Here is a 13,823-nt window from a genome sequence, read left to right on the forward strand (position 1 = left end):
AGGGTCCTTTTCCACCTAACTCCATCGACCTATTGTTGTCATATAACACATGTAAGTTTAAGGTGTACAAAGTGATAATTTAGCCCACATATATAATGTGAAATGATCATCACAGCAAGGTTAGTTCATACCTCCATCCCCTCACATAACTATCATTTTTTGTGTGTGGTGATAACATTTAAGATCTACTCCCTTAAAACTTTCAAGTACATAATACAACTTGGTTCACTGTACTCACCATGCCGTATGTTAGATCATCTTATAACGGAAAGTTTTTACCCTTTGACCAAAATCTCCCCATTTCCCCCACCCCCGCAGCTTTTTTGGATTCCACGTGTAAGTGAAATCATACAGTATTTGTCTTTCTTTGTCTGACTTACTTCACTTAGCATAATGTTAAGGGTCCTTTTAAATACTTGAGGTCTGTTTCAGCAATAGCTTTTTGGCATGGAGTATACACCAGGCACCTGCTAGGCATTGGAGATGTAGCAGAGAGGACGGAAGTGGTCTCTGTATGACTGAAACCTAAAGAATGGTGAGCGAGGTTATGAAAGGGGGCATGATGGGGATTCAGTGCAGGGGATGGAGGCGGAAGGGTTGGTCCGCTGAGTGAGTTGCGGATGAAGTGGAGGGAATCCTGGCAGAGAAAGTGACAATCACAGGCATCCAGGGGCATGAACACACTCCTCTTCCAGGCTGCTCCTTGGGACCCCGTAATGACCACAGACCCCTGCCCCTATCTCCCTGAGGGTAGAAACTGAGTGGTGGGTGTAGGATAAAGCTCACAAGACAACCTGCCAGATGGGGTGATAGGAAATGCCCAGACTGAGCATGCTCTTTGAGGGGGCTGTACATTTGTAGCCGGAGGTGCTACTGTGACAAGCATCCCAGGCAGGTTTGTGGGCGGTAATTAGTGGGCTGATAAGCGTTCAGATGGATTTTGCAATGGGGCTGTGAAGCAGGAACCAGCCTGCTAACTCTCTGGATAATGGACGGAGAGCTTCTCTTGGAAGGAAAAGAGGCTTCTGCTGTGAGGAGGTGATGAATGAGGCCTCCAGGGGGATAGATTGCAGCCCAGGCGCTTGTTTCTTCCCTGTCTGATTTGTCTTTGCACACTCTAATGGCCATAAATCAGTTTTCCAAATAAGAGGGAGTCTGTCAGGATAAAAATAACTTCTAAAGAATCTTCTTTTTCACTTAGCTATAAAATCACCCACGGTTAAAATAGAAAATAAATTTAAAGCCATGGCCCCCCCCCCACCCCTTTTGCATGTCATATGTATTTTACCATCTTAAGAAATGAAAGACTTTTTTTTCTTTGTTCTGCTCACCTGGATCAGTTAGTCAATCGATTAGTTTCCTTTCCCTTTGGAAAACTAATTTTCTTTCTTAGGTCTTTTGTGTCCCTTGTTCACTGTTCCCAAGGTCAGTGATTCAGTAGCAGCTTGAAGTTAATGTTTAAAAGCAATGTTTTCAATGAATTAAGAAATCATGGGATAGAAAAATCTCCCAAGTATGCTTATTCGTGTGTGATATCAAATCAGACTTCAGAAACTGGAATGAGGTTTGGAGTGAATTGGACTGAAAATAAGGTCCCCGACATGTCTGTGTGGTGGGGACGGCCCGCTAGCATTAGACGGAGCTGAAATAATGCCCTGTGCTGTAAAGCGGGTCATAATTCGCCAGCACCCTTTGGCCTATCTGTCGTTCCCCATCTCGGTGTGTTCATAATGCATCAGTTCCGGGGGCTTTGCTGCACGGGGGGGCCCGCCTCAGCGTAAATGCCGGACCTGTCTGCGACGGCTTCAGCCCTGCTGCCAGCTGTGGCTGTGGAATTTGGTTAGGAGTCCTTGCCCGGAGTATTAGTCGCGGGCTAGAGTGAGACTCGGGACTCTTGATGCAATTTCAGTGCTGCTGCTAATTTCATGAACCCGGGCTGTGCTTTAACCTCCCTTGGACTCGGTTTTCTCGCCTGTAAAATGCGGGGAGGGGAGGCAGCGATAGAACATTCTGAGGTCCTTGCAGCTCTAACATCTGCTGATGAGAATGGTGCTCACTGTGCCTCTGCCATAGTGACCGTCGGCTCTCTCACTGCCCGCATCCCATGCACGATCTGCTCTGATCCCCACAGCAACCTTGTGGGCTTGGTACTCTTGTCATCCTTATTTGCAGATGAAGAAACTGAGGCTGTGACGTTCTTGCCTGAGGACCTCTCTATGCAGGGGGCACCTGGACCATGTTTCTGTGACCCATGGATGAGAAGGCCGAGGTGTTGGTGCTGGGTTTCTTAATAGTTCTGGCTGGGCTTGGAGGCTGATAAATAAGAGTTGCACAACCTTAAGCTTGTCCAAGCTGTGTTATAAACAGCATCAGCGTGATTGGATACAACCAGCTGTCCAACTTATCAGTAACCTTGGCCTTCTGGTCCGGCTCTTCCTCTCCATCCACACAGCACTTGTAACCTGGAAGAGAAGCAGTGGCACTTGAGAATTCGGAGTTGGTGTTGCATTTGGCTTTTGGAAATGTGAAGTCCAAAAATAAACCACCCCTTGGCCAACCGAATCCCAGCTAAATGGCCTTGCATTTTTAAGCTTATTCTGTGACTCTGGTCACCTGTGTGTAGCATCTCTCGTGCTACTAGAGGCCTTTTCATGCAGGGCGCCTTGGGGTGTTTATCAAGAGTAGAGCCTGGAGATACTTCCAGAGGATTCTGGTGAGAAGGCTCCTCACAGCTGTAGCCAGACCCTCTCTCACAGAGCGGGCAGGACGTGGGGCTCCGGAGTTCACCTTCCTACCCTCCTTCTTCAGACACATTCACTTTTACCAGGTGTAGGAGCCCCAGGTTGTGTGTGGAGCATCCATCAGCAGCCAGCTTCTTACAGCATCGGTAGGCCCGCCTCCGGCTAGAACAAGAGGACTGTCTGCTGGGAACAAGAAGCCTTCCATTTGCCAGGGGTAAATTAATTCAGGTCACTGAGTCCCCTCCAGGAAGCAGCTTGTTTATAATTCCCCTCTATATAGATGGGAGGCTGATTAATTTTTACTAATCATCTAATGTTTAACATGACTGCATCATAATAAGTTCCGGAGTAATAAGGGTTGTCATGGCCACATTTGCTCCGGTTTAAGATGGCATTTCTCAGACTTCAGAGTGCAACAGAATCACCTGGGAAGCTTATAAAAAAATGCTGATACCAGTTTGCTCCCCACCCTCAAATTCATTAGCTCTGGGGTAAGCCCTAGAATCTGTATTTGACAATCAGTTTCCCTTTTCTCCCCAACCAGGGGATCTGACGCAGGTGGTGTGCTCACCACCCTTTGGCAAAACGTTCTCTCTGAGAATCTAATCGTGAGCTTCAAGCTGTTTTGTTGCTTCCTTTTGGCTTTGCCGCTGGTGTTAACTTTCCATTGGCCTTCTTTTCTCTGCTCGGTCAGCCATGACCACTATCTGATGTTTACAAACCCGAACACTGACCGTCCAGGGAGGGCAAATCTGCCCAAGATTTTTTAGTCATTATTTCCACTTGCCTTGTGGCATCACCACGTGCAATAATGACAGTCTTAGCTCAGTCCTCGAAGAGGGGGAGTGTGCTGGAGAGCAAGGGCTGACTAACCATGTAGATAAAAGCGTCCCAGGTCTCTCTGAGGCCCTCCTAAGCAAGCCCTGGCAGCGTCAAATAAAAATTGGATTTGCTGCTCAAATTCTGAAAATAGAACACATTTTCATGGCAGGAGAATAATCAGTATCATCTGAGGAGACGTTATCTCTGATGGGGAGTTTTGAGGAATAAGAGAATTGAGAACTGAGTTGCAGAGGATTGTATTTTCAGAACTTCTTAGAAGATTGAAAGGCTGGTGGTGGCCAATGGTAGGATGCCATTCTTTGAAGAAGAAGCTCATTCTTACACGTTTCCTGGCATCGGGGTGCTTCTCCTCAGAGCCTGGTGATATGACTCTTGGCTTCCAACTTGCTTCTGTCTGAAAAAACATCCATATAATGACATGAATCAACAGGCCTGACAGGAAGAGGCCCGTGGGCTCTGCGGCGTTGCTGGCTTTGGTCCCTGTGGGGCTGATTGCATCATGGCAGCTTGCTAGAATGTCGTCCTGAGTTAGCCAGGCTGCTCTCAAAGAGCTGGGGGGTCATTGCATTAATTAGGGGCTTTGGCTGCAAGACGGCCTCCTGGGTGGTGTCGCCAGGGTGATGGCCTTTGATGGCAGCCTTTGCGATTGAAAGCCATTCGGTGATCCTGGGGAGCTTTGGATCCGGTGGCCAAGTGGAGCTATGCTTTGCTTGAACTCTGACCATCAACCACACAAGAGCAGGAACCTGTACACTGGCCTCCACTTTGGCTGCCTGTTCCCACTGCAGGTGGCCTCTGGGCTCCTTGTTAAGAAAAAGGTCCCCAAGCTGCCCGCAGCTCCTGTGGACCATGGCCAGGTATGAGATCACACCTTGTGAATGGCAGGGAAGCTGCCAGTTCCCGTAGCCTGACAACACAAACCTGTCCTCACTAAGTGATGCCAGTGTGTATGGCCGTGTGTCTTCCCTGCTGCTCTCTCACCCAGTCCTGCCTCTTGGGACCTCACGTGTGACCCTGTAAAACTTCACCTGCTTGGAGGGGGCCCATCCCACTGGGCTTGGGAGACTGTTGGGGATCCTTTGAGAGATTCTGTCATCTGCCATGTTTGCCATCCGTCCCAACTTTATCCACAGCGTCAAGAATCAGCAGCCTCTGGGCTCAGCCTGCTGGGGTTCAAGTCTTAGCTCTGTCTTTTACAAGCTGTGTGACTTTGGGCAATATTTATTTTCTCTGTGCCTCAGTTTCCTCCCCTGTAAAATGGGGTTATAATTAGTATTCAATAAGATAAGGCCCGCTGGCACATAGTTAGCACTTAATGAATGTTCATCACTGCTGTTATTAAGATACTGCCACTGATATAAACATGTTGATATGTCAGGGCCAAAGGCAGAGCACTAAGATCTTGCTGCTCACAGTGTGGTCCCTGGACCTGCTTCACTGGCTTCACCTGGGAGCTTGCCGGGAGTGCAGAATCCCAGGCCCCACCTTTGACCTTGGGATTCAGCATCTGCATTTTAACAAGATGCCCATGACCCCTGTTTGAGTGAGTCACTGAAGGCTAATGTATGGCAGTGAATGAGCATCCATGGGAGGTGACTGTGGAGCGAAGTGGGCAGCGATTCTCTTGCTGCCCAGAATTTCTCCCTTCCCCAAAGCAGGTTGGGAAGACAGCTGGCTGCCTTGCTGTATGCTGGCATGGAGGCTGAATATGAATTTTAACCTGCTGTTGCCTCAGAAAGAGAGTGGGATGGGGGAAGATGTGTGAGGGAAATGGTGAGGGGAGAGGCCTGCGAGATGATTCGCTATGAGCTCCTCGCCCCTGAACATGATCCAGGACCCCATATCTGATAGGCCTCATTTATAGCAACCATCATTTATTCAACATCTACAGTGTGCCAGGCACTTTACTTACATTATGTCCACTCCTTACAACCACCCCAGGAGGTACAACTTGCTAACCCCACTTTACAGATGAGGAAACTGAGGTCTGTGAGATCGGGGCTGAGCTCACCCAGCCAATAAAAGCCTGAATTTTTATGTGCTTCCCCATAACCCTGCCTAGATCACCGAGCTCTTAACAGTCACAGCAGCCACTGTGGCAGGCTATAGAGCAGGTGGTTTTTGGTGATTATTCAAAAAAGGAAAAACTACTTCTGCAGAAGAGGAGGCTGGGCCTGTTACATTTAACAAGAATGCGAATTGCCTGGGCCGGTTGCCTCTTAAGGAGGCAGGCACCACGGGGTAGAATTCACAGGTCCCCGGCCAGACCTGCTGCTGCATAGGCTTTAAACATTAAACTACAGGGTGGCCTTATTTAAAAGCAGACCATTTTATAAGGCACACGGTGCCGTCTAGACGTGGGACATTTATGAAAGTGGCTGTGCTGCGTGTTGGGCTCAAACACCTGAGTTCCCGGCTCCAGTCAATTTCTAGGTGGAGTGAAATCTGACTCGTGCAAGAACAAATTGGGTTTTTTTTTTGAGGGTGTATGATTTCAGACGTTTGGTAATCTCTTCCTGCTGGGCTCTTTCCTTACCTTGTCTTTCTTTGTCGATGTGGGCGAGGAGGGGGGTAAACAGAGGATTCGTTCTCCATGATGCTGGCGCCTCTGTGCGTGTCTTTGGCCGTGATGGAAGTTATGTAATTCTTTGTGTGATTTTTGCTTCTTTTCCTTCTCTCCCAACCCCCCACCTTGAGGGCTGGGGCAGAATCGTGTTGGCTTTCTCTTGTGTTGTCTCAGCACTGTGCTTGGTACCTGGTAGGGGCTCAAAGGAGTAAGTGAATCAACAGTCAGCATCCAGTGGATATCTTGCGTCAGACTTTTGATGCTAAGGAGGAAGATTTCATTTTCCTATCCACCTGCATGGGCAACTGTAAGGAGGTGGGGGAAGATCGCCCTGGGTTCAAGTCGTTCCCCCTTTTGTCCGGTCTCAGACCTGGTGCCATGATGATTATGGTGGTCCCCAGCTGCTCTGAGCTTTCTGACGTTACGGATGAGGGTACCATTTAAAGACCCAGAAGAGAGATTCTCCCGCCCTTTATGTGCTCTGGAACAAATGTGACCTCCATTCCCAAGGCTGCCCTATGAGGAACCAAGAGGAACTCAAGTTCGTTCTGAGGAAGGAAGGAAGGAAGGAAGCAAGGAAGGATAGAAGGCAGGCAGGCAGGCCCTATATATGGGGGGCACTCTCTCTGGGTTAAACATGGCTGAGATTTATTGAGCACTTAACCTGGGCCAGCTCATTCTAAGCACCTGACATGTCACCCTCACAGGGAGGGACCCATGAGGCAGGGGCACTGTTATTTCCCTACTTGAAGGACAAGGAAACTGGAAAACAGAGAGGTTATGTAACCTGCCCAGGGTCACACAGCTGGTGAGGGATTTTAGCCAGGACTCAAAGCCATGTCATTAACCATTATGCAATACTGCTTTAGGGTGCCCTGGCTCAGTTTATCCTTCAACTTCATGAATCAAGCACTACATTACATTACAGGAGCTACATATATGGGTCTCCTCCTTTTTAAACTCTTTAAAAATGTGACAACTATTCTTAGCTCTCTGAGACCTACAGAAACAGGACAGGAGCTGGCTTTGGCCCACAGGCCGAATATGCAGCAAACTAAGAAGCAAGATAATTTCAGATGTTGCGAAACACCCCAAAGACAATAAAATGGGGGAAAGGTGTAGGGAGAAGGAGGTGGCCAGGGTGGCCTTATCCACTGGAGGAGTCCCAGAGGGCCTCCCGATGGGATGGCATGTAGCTGGAGCTTGAACACTGAGAAGGATGTAAGGATTTGAGGTGTGTAAAGCGCTTAGCACAGCATCTGTACCATATATTAAGTGCCCAACAAATTAAAAAAAATAACAATAGCTATCATTTTTGTGGCTTGCCATTAAATGAGTCTGTGACCTTTGGTGAGTCATTTGCCCTGCTCGTGGGAGTTGAACTGAAAACCTTCCCTCTGACCTTGGCACTTGTACAGTTTTCAGTGATTTCTAGCATTTGCCTCCTCCTGACTCCCCACTATCTCTTTGAAATAGGGAGCAGAATGAGCCCTCTTTTACATTTTCAATAGAAGACTCATTGTCAAGAGGGAAGCTTTTGCGGGAGGACAGCCACCATGCTTATTGACATTTATGGAGCCCTTTTAGTTTCCTCAGTGCTGAGTGGGGTTTTATTAGAATGTGGACACTTGCCTTTCACACTGGGCTGGAACCATCCCCCTGGCAAATGCACCGTGGGACCCTCTGCCTCTGGCTCCACTATTGAGGGATATTGACAAGTGGGCTTATTTTCTTACCCCGAAGAATGTCACTACCCTCCCCTGACCTTGGATGTTGAAAGAATGTATTCCTATTGTCATTTAACAATAGCGGCTAAGTTCAGCCTGCCGCATAATCAAAGGGGTGATTTCTCCCCTCCACAGGCCCATCTTTAGTTCATGGAGGAATGTAGGAGTTGATCCAACAGCCACCCACATCCTCCCTGCCTGTGTGTGTTCACTGTCTGCGTCCTCCAAGAACCAGCTTTCAGAAACGCAGGCCCTGCTTAGATCAAATAAAGCCTTCCAGTCACATCTTTACATTTGACGTAAGCTTATGGATGCTTTTCCTGCTACATATTGAATGGGGCTGTTGCGAGTGCCCGGGGGTAGTTCTGAGCCTGGCACCGTGGTGAAAAGGGACCTTGTAGCTGGAAGCTCATTCATCTTTGTGCAATGAGCATCCCTTTATCCAGTGTCCTGTGTCTTCTCTCTGCTTTCTCCATTCCTCGGTTGCCCATGTAGGTAGGATGTCAAAGAAATCCTAAGTCATCCTCCGATCGTGCCTGTTTTGACAGTGTTTGGCAGGAGTGGTCCCTCCTTTTCCTCTCCAGTTCCACTATCAGTTCTCTGGTCTGGGCTCTCATCACCTAAGAATATCAGCCCCTCCCTCCCCCTCACCTCCCTCCTTCTCTCCTTCTCTCCTCCCCTCCCCTTTCAGTCTACCTGCCTGCCCACACTAAGTGTTTTCTCAGGCCTGCCACGTGCCAAGCGCAGCGTTAAGCGCCGGAGATAAAGCAGTGAATAAGATCCCCACTAGCGTAGAGTCACGTAACGATACAAATACTGATTTAATTACAACTGGGGAAGGTTCTGCAAAAGTGAATACAGGGAGCTGCTAGTTGACGTAACCCGTTTTGGTGAGGTCAGTAAATAGCAAAAACAATAATAAAAATCGCTTCCCGATTCTTGTTGAGTCATAGATGGACTCATTGTATTTCAGAAATCTTTTCATGTGCAGCGTTTGCTGGGGACCTGGTGTAAACTGGAAGTTGGGACTGTTCACAGATGTGAATACGATCCCGTTGAGGCATTCACTCTGAGATAGTCAAGGTGTGGCACTGGGCTGTTGATACTAAGCATGTTTTTTTTCTCCAGAGCACTCAATGCCTTTGTAATCCAGAGGGATGGTTTAACTATGAAAGGGTGGTACAGGTGAGTCGAGGCTGCAGAAGCACCAGTTTGGGGGGTGGGTGGCTAAGCAGGTTTTTGGAGCTGGCAGCAAAGTAGTTGGTGGGCTTCCTTGTTACCTGTGAATACCTCTCCCACCAATACCTCTTTGTCCTCCTAGAGCCAAGGAGAATTGAATTACCAAGCTACTTGTTCATAAGCAAAAATGAATCCATTGGCAGACATAATTTTCCTTATTAGATTTCTATTGTCATTTAATGCCTTCTATTTATGGATTTCTTTGGAGTAATTGCTCTGTGCCTTGGCCCTGGCAATTCTCAATAATTTGGATTTGCAGGAGACATTGGTACAGAGCTTTTGGAGTCAACCGGGGCTGGGCAGGGAGTCTGGCTGTCACTCCCTTGGTTTTACCCTGATTTTTCTCTAGCAGAGACTTTTGGTTACATCATGCACTATTGATAGTGCCTTGAGCAAGAGGAAGGATGTATGAAGGATTTGGCTTCTGAGCAATTGCATAAACGCAGCGTAACCTGAAGTCTTAAAACCCAAGGTTTGAGCAGAACTGGCCTTGAGATTGGGCATGCAATAAGCTTTCTGTAGCCATCGCCATGGCGGCTGCACGGTGGATCTGAGTGATACTAATTTCACCTATCCATGTTTAATCATCGATAACCCTCTAAACCGAGCACTCTTTTTCTCCTTTTTTCAAAGAATCAGGATTCCTAGAATTCCTAGAATCTGGCCACTTGAAGAAGCCTCTTCATTATGAAAAATATCCACCGTCCCAAACCCCGGGCTGTTAAAACCTGATGTTTTCGAGAGAAGGGTGTTTCTGCTATAAATGAAAGACATGACAGGGGGTATTTCGAAGCTTTGTTTTGGTTATTGTCAGTTCTGCCAACAAGTAACATCTGTATTTATTTTCTGAACTTCTCCCAATGGCTGATTTGCATCTGTTTAGTTCTCTGAGTAACATTTCATTTCCTGACTTTATAGGTTGCTATAAAATCCATTCGTAAGGACAAAATTAAGGATGAACAAGACATGGTTCACATCAGACGAGAGATTGAGATCATGTCATCCCTCAACCATCCTCATATCATCAGTATTTATGAAGGTCAGTGATTTTTTTTTTTTCACCCCCGTATCAGTTACCATTTCTCATACCATGGGGCTTGCCAAGATTTTTAGGTAAATTGCCATTCTGGGCAGGAGCCAAGTATTTCTCCTCATGATGCAAAAATAGACGGGTGTTATCTCTTATTTGGTTACCTTGAAGGCAACCAGACACACGCAAGGCAGCTCAATTTGGTCATAAAATCTCTCTCTCCTGGCTGTCTCCCTCCATCTTCCCAATCCCTTGGAGGTTGCTAAGCAACCTGCCTATTGAAAGCCGGTATGTGAGACCGCTGTGGTTTCTGAAAAATGGCAGTTTGTTGGGTGACCAAGTAATGGTCATTTACATTGTAAATGTCATTCTCCAAAGCTCATGCTCAGGTGGTGGTATCATGAGTTACTCAAAATCGTGCCCTTTGAGTTAGGAGTTACCTTTGAGCAGGTCCAGGAAACTTTGAGAAAGAAGAGGGATCTGTTGATGCAACGGATACTTTGCAAATAGAGTCCAAGTAGTAGTTGGTGCTTGTAGAAGGTGGGGAGGAGCTTATAAAAATACTCATGCTTCAACTCTTTGGTCCTTCCTGGGAAGACACGAGAGTATAAACTTCCCACAGCTTATCATTTTTTAAAATATCCTGGAAAAGAATTATACAAACAATATGTGTTTATTGCAGAATGATTAAAATACAAACATTAAAATTAAAAAATAATTTTTGTTCTAATTCTCAGTTGGATAAATAGCTCTCTATTCATACTTATATTTTTATCTACTTCTCTATATCTGTATGTGGTCTTTATCCAAAGTTAGATCATACTGTTTATGCTGTTTTTTAGCTTGCTTTTTTTTTCAGTTTTTATATTATGCTTCTTTTCCTATATCAATAAATATTCCCCTATAAGGACATTTTGAAAGGCTTTATAGTATTCCGTTTATGGAAATACCATTATTTATTAAATCTAATTCCTTTTGTCAAACATTTAAGTTGTTTCAAATTTCTGGTTATTATAAACAGGGCTTTAGTGACCCTCCTTGGACACTATTTTTACATTCATTTGTGAATTTTTTTTTATGAAAAATCCCTAGTCTTGGACTTTCCAAGTCAAAGTGTTTCCCCAGAATAGTTTTTAATATATGGTCAAGTCAGAAAAATGAACCTATTTTAAATTTCTGATCTGATCATGAGAAGTTATACAGTAAGGGCTAAGAGAAAACCAGATGGTAACCATGGAGTTTTTCTGATATTTAAAATTTTCCTTCTGGTTCCCCGCTGTTTTTTGCTCCTCACCTAGAAGTGATTGTTGGTGATATTGTTTATCTTGATTTTTCTATAGCTCATTTTTGGAGTTCTTGGGGATAGGATTTTTAAGAGAAATTTTCCTTCAGCCATTTTTTTCATTCCACAAACATTTCTTGCAGTTATTCTCAAAGCGTGGTCCGTGGACCATAAATTGGAATTGTTAGAAATGCAGATTTCCAGGCATCACCCACGACCTGCTGAATCAGCACCTCTGGGGGTGGGACCCAGTCATCTGTGTTTTCACAGCTTGAGAACCATGGGTCCACTGAGTATCTACTTCTTGCTCTGCACTGTGTGAAACGCTAGAATCTGAAAGAGGAACATACTGTGGGTCTCACGCTCAAGAAATGATGCAAGGCATGATGGGAAATGTGTTATGGAGATGTGTAAGCAACATATTCTGGAACCATGGAGGCTAGGGGATTAGACGTTTTCATGGAGATGTGTGGCATCGTGCCGGGCCTCGGACGAGTTTTCTTTTGAGGAAGAATTGATGAAAGCAGAATTTCAGGCTGATAAAGGAATTCTGAATCTGCCCGGTGGATGAAGGGAATTTTCTACAAGTTAGAAATGAGTAGAGATGCAAAATGCAGGATGAAAATGAGTTTCATTAAATTCTGAGTGTCCTTGCTCCGTGTGGAGTGGTTACTATGGAAACCAGAAGGCAGCAGTGAAGCGTGACCTGTGTGGCGTGGGCCGGGGTGGGTCCCATGCTCTGTGAGCATGTCTATGTTTGAGATTTCTTGGCCTAGAGCAGGAGGCTTCTTTATCTGGAAGGCAGAGAGCGTGTTCTTCCAGCATGACACTCCTGGGTCCTTTACTTGGGAGATGTCTGTGGTCATCAAAGGCTGACGTGGAGAAGCCTGACTTATTCACTAGCATTGTGCCCTCTCTGGCCTTGGGAATCCTACAGGCTGAATGGGGAACAGGAATCTAGCCCCCTCCTAAGGGAAGGCCAGAGACGGACCTTAATGGAAGATCATTTCATTATCAAGGTCAAGCTGGCTTCAGTCCAGCCCTTGCTGGAGGCTTCAAGAAGAAGAGGAGCCCTTGCTTGCAACTTTAAAGATGGGTACCAGCATGAATTCAGGTTCTCTGGGTGACTCGAAATAATTTCTATCAGGGCCTCAGGTGGGAGCTTGGGCTTCCATTCATCTCAGTTCGTGAAACTCTATGAGCTGGTTTTTGAGAGTTGGGAAAGAGCTTCACTTCTCACATCAGACAGTCTTGGGTTTCAGTCCCAGATCCTCCACTGTGGCCCAGACATGAGACTTTGGGCAGGGTAGCGGGCCTCTCAGCGCCTCAGTAACCACACCGGAAAAGTGGGGATCACCCACGTCCTACCTCTCTCATGGGGTCGTCGGTTGGATCAAATGGTGATACTTGTGCTGGTAAGCTCAAAAAAGGTAATTATTTTGAAGACAGTGTAATCATCATAAGTAGTTCTTAACCTGGGGTCCAGTGACAAGAATCTTTCATGGGTGAGCTGTAGGGGGTCTGTAAACCCTCTGGAATCATGGCGTCGTGGAATACGGACACCACTAGCCACAGATGAATATTTCGATTAAAATTAAATGAAAAAATTAAAAATTCAGTTCCTCAGTCGTACTAGCCACATTTCAAGTACTCAATAGCCACATGGGCACAGAAATCTCAGAAGGTTCTAACGGAAGGTGGTGCTCCAAGTCCCAAGGTTCTGAACGATCAAGTGAAAGGCCACCCACCAACCGGAATATCATGCCAAGTTACGTGTGACAGAGAAATAAACTTTTACTAAGTTCAGTTTGGGGGGGGGGCAGCAAGAAGGGAGCAGCGTTTGTTATTTACTCTAATTAATGCACAGCCCTTGGCCTGGAGGAGCTTTCCATTTAGAGGAGAGGTGCAGACCAAAAACAGCCAGTCCTGAGCCCTGCAGGATGCTGAGACAGAGGAGCACGGAGGCGGTAAGAGCCTGAACCTGGAAACAAGAAGGGAAGGTCAGAGAAGGCCCTGCGAGGGAGGGAGGACCTTACCCGTACTAGCCACATTTCAAGTACTCAATAGCCACATGTTGTCTTGTGGCTGCCGGATTGAACAGCGTAGATACGGAGCATCTTCATCATTGCAGGATAGGCCATGCTAGTGTATAATGTTTTATGCAGTAAATGCGTGGGTTTTTTTTTCTGGGGAGAGGGCACATCGCTTTCATCAGACTCCCAGAAGGATTCCTGACCTCAAACAGGTTAAAAAAAACAAAAACAAAAAAACCCCTCCACTGCCATCAAGTGTTTTATGACCTTCAGAGAACTATACAAATAAAAAGTATTGTTTTTATCCAGAAAACACCCAGGAACATAAATGTGGCCCTTTTTTTCTTTTTAATTTCTTAGCG

General features: G+C 46.2%; 1 protein-coding gene across 1 annotated transcript in view; it reads left to right on the forward strand.

Annotated features, from left to right (window-relative positions):
• The window catches only part of NUAK1 (NUAK family kinase 1), a 71,432-nt gene that overhangs the window by 22,434 nt on the left and 35,175 nt on the right, over positions 1 to 13,823 (forward strand). The window contains exons 2-3 of the mRNA XM_025048757.1: positions 9,006 to 9,062; positions 10,035 to 10,155. Coding sequence (XP_024904525.1) covers positions 10,083 to 10,155 — 73 coding nt within the window. The 5' untranslated portion in view covers positions 9,006 to 9,062; positions 10,035 to 10,082. The remainder of the gene's footprint in view (positions 1 to 9,005; positions 9,063 to 10,034; positions 10,156 to 13,823) is intronic.

The sequence above is a fragment of the Pteropus alecto genome, unplaced genomic scaffold (assembly GCF_000325575.1).
Source record: "Pteropus alecto unplaced genomic scaffold, ASM32557v1 scaffold94, whole genome shotgun sequence".
In the NCBI taxonomy this organism is placed as follows: domain Eukaryota; kingdom Metazoa; phylum Chordata; class Mammalia; order Chiroptera; family Pteropodidae; genus Pteropus; species Pteropus alecto.